Here is an 11302-nt window from a genome sequence, read left to right on the forward strand (position 1 = left end):
TTAGTGAACCACACACAGCCCCTGCTGAATTAAAGAAGCCAAGCCCACGTTCCCCAGCGCTTTCAGCCATGCTGCCTGAACCTCCTCTTATTCCCAGCCTCCCTCTGTCCGCTACAGTCTGCTTATACTATACAAACACATGCAGGGTCTCCCCCAGAGATGTGCAGTTTTAATAAAATCAATCCACAGGGACTAGCAGGGAAACCAAAGAGATCACACTGAGGGCCCACTTGCCCACGCAGCCTTATTTCTCCTACCACTGTCAAGAATGTCCAGATAGGTCTCATCAGACCATGGCCATGCCCTGCCCTCTGCACTTTGGCTCCTGCAGTTTTCTCATTTGGAATCCCCTTACCTGTCCTACCCTGATTACCTAAGTAAATGCAAATCACGGACCAGCTAAACTCCACCCTCCTTCCCCAAGCCTTCCCTGGACAGTCTCCCTCTCTATCACTCTCCAAGAGCCCCTGATTAACTCATTACCAACCTGTTCTGTCTACTAATAGCTTTACGTTACTATTCCATTTTTCTGGCAGGAACACAAGTTCCCTGAAGGCTAAGACAATTCTTATGCTTCTCCATCCACAGTAGCCATTAACAGAGGGCCAGACTAGTGCAAAAAAAGGTGTTCAGAGAACTCCCCTCTCATCACAGTAAATTTTCAAGCAGAGGCTGCTAGAGAAGGGATTCTGGTAGTCGGTGGAGGGCTGAGCTAGATACAAAGCTGAACTCTCCCAAAAGGACGTGACCACGATAACAGGATCAGTGAGACAGGGATTGTTTTTGAAGGTCACTGTCTGATTTTCTTCAACTTCACGACATGTGGAGCAAATGTTTATTCTCATGGTTTTGAGGCTTAAAACTGCACGTGAATCCACGTAAGGAGAGTCCTGGCCCTTCCCTACCTTTGGGACCCTCCACCTCCTGACGGTTTTCCACCTGTGACACCAGCACATCAGAACCTCTCAAATCAGAGGTTCCTGGGCGTCGCTCACAGGATGCACACTCCAGTGCACGTTCAAGTTCAGCAGCAGGGCGACAACTCTATGTCCCTTAGCTTTGAAGATGCCCTACTCCAGAGACAGGATCAGGGCACGGTTCCTGACCTACTTCCACAGAGGGGCAGAACCCTTCTATACACACTTGCCAGCTGCCCAAGAGCTGGCAGTCTTGGTTTGCCCATGTGCTAGGGGAATGAAAAAAAGTGCTCTGCGAATAGATTTTCAGTATCTACTCCAGATCCCTTTAGTGTTAGCTGATCCCGGGAGGACTGGAGGCGAGGAAGGGAGGAGCTTTGGGCAGCTGGGCCACAGCCCCAGAATTTGTACTCACATCCGCCAACAGGAAGGCATCCACCTCATTGTGGTAAGTGTCAAACAGAAGGCTCAGGGCCTGCCTGGGGAGTTGGGGACAGGGGAAGGTCATAGAAGACGTCAGAACAGACCTAGTGTACTGGAAGACCCATCCTCTCCCTCCTTCTCCACAGCTCAGGAATCAGACTCCGGTTTAAAGGGGTTCCCACTCTTCCCTTATGTCCCATGAAGACTGAAGGCTGGCAAGTCCTTTCTAGTTGGCCACCTTCTACCTGGAGAACGTGGCAAAGTACTAGAGGGAAGAGATGTAACATACCCTGAAGTGGGGATCTTCTCCTCTAAGACTCTCGGGCCCCAACACCTGCAAGAACCCCTGGCCCTGGCACAAAGGCAAGCAAGGGTATCTGCTAGGGTCCCCTCACGGTTCCTGCTTGGGCCACATCCAAGATGGTACCCACTCTCACCTGCTGATGGTCTGCTTGACTGGCCTCTCTTGCAGATGGATGAGGTAGTTCAAGGTGGAGGGGCTCTGGTCATCATTCACCTGTGTAAGAAGTGCCCTCTTCAGAGAAGGGTGGTGCCTGTACCACAGCGCAGTGCTACTACCCCATGTCCACCCAATGCATTCCATATCACCCTCTGCCCACTACCTCCCCAGCCCTACGTGGCCGTCAGCCTCCCCACCACACACGAACCGTCCGGGCCAGGTCACTGCGTACAGCTTTCTGCTCCATCAGCTGTAGCCGAATGTCGATGTCAAACTTTCGACAGTATTGAATATACTCGTGGCTGCCCAGGGCGTGCTTGCTGGTGGGACAGGGGGACAAGGCCATTAGCATTCTGGGGACTTACTGGGACTTTCAAGGGAAATGCATACCTTAGCCTCAGGGAGAGAGAAACAGGAGGAAGGGGGAGGAAAGGTGAAGGGGCAGTATACCTGTCATGTACCCCCACCTTAGCTCTTAGGAGATGTTATGGTAGAGCTTGGGGAAAGAAACAGAGGTCTGTCTAAAGAAATGCCACCTATTACATTTAACCCTTGGTCTGTACAAGCAATGACTTTCCTAGGTATTTATTACCATTATCACCACTTCACTCTAGGGGTGGGAACTTCTAGAGGGAGTGGGGAACAAAGAGATTTCTCAGGGGCAGTGTGTAAACCCCATCCTCTTGGCTTTGGTACATAGGACACAACAGAAGCCAGCCTGTGCTCAGGCTTGGGTGTGGAGCTCAGTGGGTGACACTATCCCCCCAACACTGTGATCCTAAGTCTCACATCCCCCACCATTACCAACTGGGTGCTGAGACCAACCAACCAAACCCACCAAGATTCCAGGTCTATTATCCCCAACCCATCAAAGTTCTGCTTCTCACCTCCCTCTGTGGGTCCTGCGATTGTGAATAACAACGTAAATCTCTACAGACCACCAGCATGCTATTCCCACCGCTCAGGTGAGACCCCCGTCCCACCCCCAAGTTTCGGAGAAGGGGGCTTAGGGAGTCCCTCGGTGATCCAGCCCCTTCCTCCCTCCAGATCACACCTCAGTCAGAAAGGAAGTCGAGGAGAAGGGGCAGGCTGAGTCCCACTTGCAGGCCAGCACTGCAGGCCTGGGCCATGTCCCAGCAGCTGGGTAACAGAAGCCGGAAAGGGACTTCCTTCCTCAGCAGAGCTGGGAATCTAGGCCAGAAATGGAGAGGAAAGGAGCAAAGCACAGGGCTCTGTGCAGAAGCCGACGGAGGTGCCTGGGCTGGAGGCCAGTCCAGTCCAGCTAGGACGTAAGTGGGTTTTCCACATCCGGAGGTGCCAAGCCTCTGATTTAGACCCCAACCTAAGACTGAGCTGCAGCCAAAACCTGGGGGTGGGAGAGGCTGGGCTGTGGGGTGGGGCTGGTGGGAGTGCCCCGGGAGGAAGGAAGAGTACGTCAGGGGTGGGGGAGGTGGCAGGAAACCCAACCCTCCCTGGGGACTGTCTCAAGGTTCTTATCTGAGAGCAGCCTGCATCCTGGACCTGCCACTCCCCCTCAGCGTCAGCCCCTTTTCTAAGCAAGGGTAGGAGACACAGGGCCTCCTTGGGAGCTAGCAGCTTTCTGGAACCCCCAGAGGGTCCTTTCCACCCCCACCCAAGGCAGCTATCTTGTGCTCAGGGGTCTGGGCTTTTCTGTTGCGTGGGAGGGAAGAGAAGAGCCTTGGCGGAGGAGGGGGCTCCTGGACCAAGAGTGATGGACACAGGTCCCCCAGGGACTTGCTTGACCTTCTCTGTGGAAGGCCTTCCTCCGTGTGCATTCAAGTTAGAGTGGGAGAGGCATGACCCTAGGACCAACAATCCTTCACCTCGCCTGGAACACTCCACCTGAGTCTTGGCAAGACGTCAGAAGCTGACGGCTTATCTACCACCTCTGGACTTGGGGGCTCAAGGACTAGGGGGCTGCAAGGGAAATGACAGTACCCATCTAATCCGCATCCTCTCTTTGGACTGGTCCTTCCCTGGGAATACTTACTGATTGTTCACTGGGTGATTCTCATATTTAACCCTTGCTCCATTTTACAGAAGAAGCTGAGGGTCAGAGCTCCACAACTAGCAAGTGGCAGCTGGAACCCGAACCAGCTGTGCTGATGTGACCCATTATGCCCCTTGCTCCCTTACAACAGCAGCAGGTGCTCTTCACCAGGAGCCCCTGAATCTGGGGCCCCCTCTATTCCTCTAGGGGAGAGCGATACACATTTGAACTGTGCTCCCTGGAGGTGTGCCACATAGGGCCCTGCCCCCTTTTCTTCTCTCAGTTTTCCAGTTGAGGGCACAGAGGCCAGGAAGGGCCCACAATATCCCTAAGGTTAAAGAAACCAGCCAAGAACTGCTCTAGCCATAGATCAACCATCCTTGCATCTAGACCTGCACATAAGAGAAAGAGCAAGTGGTGGCCCTCGCGAATCGCGCACTCCTCAGACCTGAGATACCGGCCTCTCCTTCCCCACTCCCAAGATCTGCTTCACCAAGTGGCCAGTAGGCAACTGGAAGCTTAGGGAGGAAAGCAGCTCTCTTTATTTCCTTATCCGCTGGCCTCTGGCTGACTCTACAGCCTGCCACACAGCTGTACCACCTGAGGGGTCCAATCCCCCTTCCCACCACCCCAGCACCCCAGAGTCCCAGGGCAGTGGAAAGGGGATTGCTGCCACTGGATACAGAGGAGCTGGAGGCGAGCTTTTGGTAAAGAGCATAACCAGCTGCACATGCCAGCGGGGGAAAGGCTTGTCGGCAGGGGAAGGGGGAGGAGAGAGCAACTGGGATTTTTACTGCTAGCTCCACAGGGTGCTTCTGCCCAGTCCTCCTCCAGCCCTTGGCCATAAAGACCCCACACATAATCTAGGGTGGGAGAAGCTACCCCACACAGTTCCCCCGCCCCCATACACACAGCCCTCCACACGCAGAAGTCTGCAAGCAGATACGACTTAGTCTTTGTCTAGTCCCAGTTCCAAGCTCTTTCCACAGCAGATTTGGCTCAGGAAGCCAGCCAACCCCGCTGGAAGACCGAGCTCCTGGGGGAAGTACGACGTGGCTGACAGTATGCCCAGAAAGCAGGAGTCCTGACTGTGGGATTGGCAGGGAGCTGCCAGCCCCAGGCCTCGAGCCCAGCACCACCCCGGTGAAGCCCCCTCATAATCCTACTACCTAGAAGGCAGGTGCCACTTCCTGCCCACTTGTCCCCACCAGTGCACTCACTTCTGCAGGAATTCCTCCAGCCCACAGGGCTTTAGCACGAAGTCACCCACATCGACACCCCTCAGTTCATCATGGGTATAGCACAGGGTCTGGTAGATGAGCAAGTCTACAGTGGAGGAACCTGCAAGGGGCGAGGCAGGGGAAGCAATGAGGTGGGGCACTGGGGCAGGCGGGGTTCATCCTGATCCCGTCCCCCAGAGCCATCAACAACCAGATAAAGCAGGCAAACACACGGTTTGGGGCTGGGAATCAACGGCAAAAGACCCCACACAGTCAAAACACCGTCACCCCTGCCCCGCCTGTAGGGATGCTCACACCGACTCCCCACTAACTTACAGTTGCAGGTAAAAGTGAGTGGCTCCCGCAGGCTGTCGCACAACACGGTCACCTTCAGGTTAACCTCATCCCCGAGGTGCTCCGGGCTTGGGGTGACAGTGCTCCAGACATACCCAGTGAGGGAGTAGTCTTGGACGTCAGAGCCAGATCGGAGGCTGTGCAGGAAGAGAGGGAGGACCGTCGCTGTGCCTTCAGAAGAGAATGGCCAACAAGAGGCCTGCTGGGACCTCCCGTCCTGAGGCCCAAGGACCCCTCCGTCCCCACTCAGCCCGTGGGTCTGTGGGCCAGGATTGGGAGAGTGGGGAAGCAGGTGGGGGAAACCCTGTTCTTGATACATCTGTTACAGTTGCGAAATGTTTCCCAAGCTCAGCTGAACATTAAGGATAGTTTTAAAACCACACAGCTTTCCACGGAAAAAATTTCCACTTCCTTTCTCTTTCAGCCCCAGATAAGATTACACTCTTATCTCCATCTGGGGTGTGTTTGTTCCTAAAGGCAACTGAGCCTGAAGTGATTGGAACAATTTGGCTGCTAGATGGAGGTTTCCTGAATTTTGTCCAAAGTGTGAAACTCCTAAGATTCCAAAAAGCCTGCAAATACCGGTTGCAGGCAGCATCCCATAGTTGTAAATTGAGATGTATTAAATATGGCTCTTCTTCCTCCCTAGAAAGTTCTGAAAGGGGTGACTCTCCTCCCCAGAGCCCACAACCCTCCCCAACCCCCCAGTCTTTAACTCTTACATATCCAGCATGTGGCAGAACGCAGCAACTTCCTCATCTCTCTCCTCTGAGACCTCAAACAACTCATGGCCATTGGCGATGGCGTGGGGCCGGGAGCCCACCTTTAAGAGAAGAGCAACTTACTCAGTGCCTTTTCCCTCATGCCATCCCCTTCCCGCAGGCTCCTAGGCCTAAACAACTCTTAAACTCTAGGTGTAAAGACTTTCCAGTGAAAGGGGCATAACAAAAATGTGGGAAATCCAGGAATATATTTATCTGCCGTCCTGGCAGACCAAGAGCCAAGTTGAAAGAGTACTTGACGCCTTAGCTGAGTCTGGAAGCCTGGGTGGGATGGACATGAGTGTGGCCGAACCTCCTTCCCGAGAGGCCAGTCTAATAAGCTCAACCCTGCAGGTCAGGTGGTTCCCGGCACGCTGGGCCGTGGGGCTGGCTTTCTGGGGGATGCTCCCAGAGGTGTGGAGGGGAGCTGAGCAGACAGCTGTTGTTCCCCGTCCCACCACTGAGGCCAGAGCGAGTGGGTTGCCCAAACCATCCCCAGGGAAGCTGAGCCCTGGGCAAAGCTTCAACATCCACAGTAAGCCCCAGGGACCCGACTCAGAGAGAGACCGAGAGACCGTGAATGGAGGCAATGACTCAGGCACACGTGCCTTCCCAGTAAGTACTACTTGAGGAAGAAAGCGGCAAAGCAGCTTTCTGGGCAGGAAAGAACCGGGAAGAAGGCTTAGCTCCTCCTGGCTCTCAAGTCTTCTGGTCCCCAACAGCTGGAATGTCAGGAAGCCTGCCTGGGCCCCACTTCCTGTCCAAGAACACGTGTGTGCTGGTGGGGATTCTCACAGACAAGACCTCAAACTGTCTCCCACCACAGAGCTGTTTTCAGTCACCCACGAGGAGTTCTAAAGCAGCCCTCGAACAAGGCCTGCAGCACAGCCGCAGGGAGGAGCTGGTGCATGGCAGGTTTCGGCCTGCCTGCCCAGAGCCACCAGGGAGGCCGCAGCAAGGGGATGAGGTGACAGCTCTGACAGAGTGCCGGCCTGCATCCGGTAAAGGCGGATACTTCCGGGGAGCCAGTGTGCACACACGCAACGCCTCACCTCTCAGCCTCCCCCCTGGCTATTCTCCTGTCCTCCCCGCCCCCTCGGGGCAGATGGCAGCAACTGAGCTCCTCATTTGAATATCCAGATTGTTTCCTCTGAGTGACCCTCTCTCACTGGCCTTGCTCCCCTGGGTGAGCATGCAGGGGGTGCAGAGAGGGGAGGGTAGCCGTGGGGGCAGTTGGCATGGGAGGCCCTGGCTCTGCCAAGTTCATGCCTGTGTCCCAGTCAAAACAATAGTACCACTGTCAGCAACTAACCCACAAAAGTGAGAGCGATAGAGAGAGCGACAGAGACAGACAGAGACAGAGAGACAGCGAGAGGAGGGGAAGGCAAGGAGGGCAGAGAACAGAGCGGTGACTGAGGGCCGTTTTCATGCCTTTCAGTACCACTCACTGGCTCCATAAGAAAACAAAAGCCACTTACGTTTACCCTGCTGGCAGGCCCTGATGGCATCGCCCGATGCTGGCTGGGGGGATCTGCAGGGCAGAGGCTGGCAGCAGGGGTACCAGGCTGGCATTTGGAGCCAACCATTTCCTTAGCTGGCTCCACAGGCCTGGGATAAGGTGGGTCCCTCCGGCTGGAAGCCCGGCGAAGGCGGGGCGGTGGTATGGGTCGAGAGCCCGAGGGGCCCCCCCTCCCAGTGGGATGAGCCCCTGCACCAAGCTGGGGTGGGGAAGACCAAGGCCGCATTTCCCCCTAAGAACTGGCAAGGGCTTTTTGCTTTGCCCTAGCTTCTTCAAGGAGACTCTGGACCAAGCTCCCTCCCAGAACTCTGATAACACACAGGGGATGGGGGAAGGGTGAGGGAGTGGGGGGGAAGCAGGAGAGCGAGCCACAGAGGTGACCACCTACCAGGGTGGCCTGCCGCTGCGCAGGCAGGCCCAGCTGTGCAGAACAGAATCTCCCTGCCCCTATAAATAGCAGGAACAGCCCCACCTCTCAGACCAAGTCCTTTAAAAAGCCCTGCGTTCTAGAGCTGTGACTTAACCCAGGAGCTGCCTCTGCTCTGGGGGACTCTCTTAGCCGAAGCACAGGAAGGAAGGACCACGTGGCTTTTCCAGAGTTGTGAAGGATCCCAACTGCTGGGACACGAGGTGGGAAAGCCCCAGTGTCCCTTAGACAATGGATAAGGAGGAAACAGGGAGGGAATGAGGTGGAAAGCTGTTAGGACAGAACTCATCAGCCACAGGGGTGCCTCTCGACTCCCCTGGGGTCAGGGTTTCCAAGTGCAAAACACAAAGCAGGCTTCAGGTCCCGCCCACGGAGATGTTGCTGACACTTTTTAAACCAGAAAAAGATCAAAGCTGCTCTGGAACCTACGCCATGCTTCTGTGCAGATAGTTTGCTATTTTATACTATATACTGATAAAAGTGAAGTAATTACTGTCATACTGCATACTTTTTTCTTAACATTTTCACTGTGAAAAGAGATGGATGATGGTGAGGATTGCACAACGATGTGAATGTACTTAATGCCACTGAACTGTATACTTACAGTCGGTTAAGATAGTAAATTTTATGGTATGTATATTTTATCACAATGAGAGAGATGTGCGGGGGCACACACACGAGGACAGGGAGGAGAGAGACAGAGGGGGAGAGACAAAGGGAGGGAGAGAGACAGAGGGAGTAACGCGGAGAGAGCCAGCGAGCTAGCGAGTGAGAACAATGGAGCTTTGGGATGAGACAGAGCAGGGCTAGCCACTGCAGATCATTAGGCAGGGTTGCTGAGGGGTCCGGACCAGGGTCTGGGACTTAGTTAGTGAGCACTAAACATCGGTTAGTATCATGACGGAACCTCATCACCACGCAGCATTTTTGGCAGAGCAGAAAGTCAGAAAGCAGAAGGAACCCACCCCAGTGCACAAGGCCATTCGGCCATGCAGTCAACAGTGTATCCCCTCACCCCAGTTCTGTCCTCATATCACGAAGTGGGCATTCCAAAACGCCCGCCCCCAGAAGGACCATTTGGCCAAGATACACAAAATTGGCCCTGAAAGGGAGCCTTCTCTACTCGTGTCCCTCTTCCCTCCCCCATCACCGCCCAGGCGCCCAGTGCCAGAAGCAGAGGGCAGGAGAGGACTGAAGGGGTGAGTGTGGAGCAGATTGTGGTTTGGACAGCAAAGAAGAAAGGGGGACTCTACTTCTGAATGACAAGGGGAAAGGGGACAGAAGAAACATAATCAGGTCCTCACCGGAGCTGCAGAAGTCTGGAGGTTCTTGCCAGGTGTCCCATTTTTCCGGTTGGCGTAGCGGGAGGTGTAGGTGCGGGGGGGCACCTGAGGGGGCATGGTCTTGCTCCGGGCCACAGGTTTTCCAGGAGTGTCCTTGCCAAAGTTCAGGAGTCCCCGGCCCTCCTTCCAGCCCCTGGTGGCGTCCCGCAGCATCTCTGCATCATAGGTTGACTTCAAGTTGAGCCGTGTAATGGCATCATTGATACCGTCATAGTCCATGGACCCCAGTAGGCGCCCTGGACCCCCACCTCCCAGCTCCTCTTCCTCTTCTAGGAGCCGATGCCCCAGCAGTTTGCCTGGAGGTTGTTCGACCAAAGAAAAAGTGTTGATGTCATTGGGCTGGGAGATCTTGGAGGATGAGGGGGACCCCTTTCTGGAAGGCAGGGGAGGAGTGTCCCAGATAGAGACTCGGGGAGGCAGAGGAGGTGGGGACAGTTTCTTCAAAGAGTCATCTGTGTCCCCCGGTCCTGGAGACAAAGAGAGCCCCCCATCTGAACCATCAAAAATGTAGAGATAGTCTCCGGCCAGGGAGCCTTTGGGCCAGGGATCTAGGCCAGGCTGGGAGCCCTGGGAGGTAGAGTGGTTGGGCAGCCCTTCCTGTGCGGAGAGCGAGTTGTAATTGAGGGTAGGGTCAGAGCCAGAGAGACCACGTAAGAGCTTGAGGTCCTTCCGCCTTCCCGCTGGCTTGCTGTAGAAGTCTAGGACGGGCTCATCCCAGCTGATGAGAGAGGGGTCTGTGTTCTTCTTGGCTCTGCTTTCCTCCTTGTCGTGCCGAAGCCGGGACAGAGCATCATACTCCATCTGCAGGGCTTCGGCCATGGCCAGCTCTTTGCGGCTGATGCCCACAGACTCCAGTGACTTCCAGTGATCCCCACTGCCCTGAGTCGAAGACATGGTGAGGATGGGGGACAGAGGAAACAAGGAAGTCTTCTACTTCCTGGCAATGTCAGTTCTGCAGGGTTGTGGCATGGTGTCTGGGCACCTGCAAGGGAGGAGGAAAAATATCAATCATTCAGTCACAAAAAGAGACGTGTCAATAATCTGACTGGGTGACATAATCTGGGCCACTGCCTGTTTCTTGAGTGCCTACAACAGATGGAAAGAAACAGAAAGATGGAGAAAAAAAGAGATACCAAGACAACTTTATTTATCTATTACATCCATCCACCCTTCCATTCATCTGTACATGTTTCCATTTCTGGTCCCTAAATCCCATCCTCATCTCGCTCACAGCTACCCCGAAGAAAGAAGGAGGCACCTTGTATCAGCTAAGAGGAAAAGATGGAGACAAGGGCTCTTCAGTCAATTTAAAGAGGACAGCTCTCCAACGTGGATGGACCTAGAGGTTATCATACTAAGCGAAGTAAGTCAGACAGAGAAAGACAAATACCATATGATATCACTTATATGTGGAATCTAAAATATGACACAAAGGAACATATCTATTAAACAGAAACAGACTCATAGACATAGAAAACAGACTTGTGGCTGCCAAGGGGGGCGCGGGTCGGGGGAGGTTTGGGAGTATGGGATTAGCAGATGCAAACTATTATATATAGGATGAATAAACAACAAGGTCCTACTGTTATAGCACAGGGAGCTATCATCAGTATCCTGTGATTAACCATAAGGGAAAAGAATATGAAAAGGAATATATATATGTATACCTGAGTCACTTTGCTGTAGAGCAGAAATTAACACAACATTGTAAATCAACTATACCTCAATAAAAAATTTTTTTTAATAAAATAAATAAAGAGGACAGCTCTCACACACTGCTGGTGGGGAACGTTAAATGGTACAACCACTTTGGAAAATAGGCAGCTTCTTGAAAAGGTAAACATCCACCTACCATATGACTCAACTA

General features: G+C 53.7%; 1 protein-coding gene across 1 annotated transcript in view; it reads right to left on the minus strand.

Moving 5' to 3' along the window:
* The window catches only part of PIK3C2B (phosphatidylinositol-4-phosphate 3-kinase catalytic subunit type 2 beta), a 39068-nt gene extending 28715 nt beyond the window's left edge, over nucleotides 1-10353 (minus strand). Inside the window, exons 1-7 of the mRNA XM_007470660.1 lie at nucleotides 9397-10353; nucleotides 6108-6208; nucleotides 5368-5522; nucleotides 5032-5152; nucleotides 2009-2120; nucleotides 1778-1857; nucleotides 1333-1396 (exon numbers count right to left, since the gene is read on the minus strand). Of these exons, the coding sequence (XP_007470722.1) occupies nucleotides 1333-1396; nucleotides 1778-1857; nucleotides 2009-2120; nucleotides 5032-5152; nucleotides 5368-5522; nucleotides 6108-6208; nucleotides 9397-10329 (1566 nt within the window). The 5' untranslated portion in view covers nucleotides 10330-10353. The remainder of the gene's footprint in view (nucleotides 1-1332; nucleotides 1397-1777; nucleotides 1858-2008; nucleotides 2121-5031; nucleotides 5153-5367; nucleotides 5523-6107; nucleotides 6209-9396) is intronic.
* Nucleotides 10354-11302: the final 949 nt, after the last annotated feature.

The sequence above is a fragment of the Lipotes vexillifer genome, unplaced genomic scaffold (genome assembly GCF_000442215.2).
Source record: "Lipotes vexillifer unplaced genomic scaffold, Lipotes_vexillifer_v1.1 scaffold1122, whole genome shotgun sequence".
Taxonomy (NCBI): domain Eukaryota; kingdom Metazoa; phylum Chordata; class Mammalia; order Artiodactyla; family Lipotidae; genus Lipotes; species Lipotes vexillifer.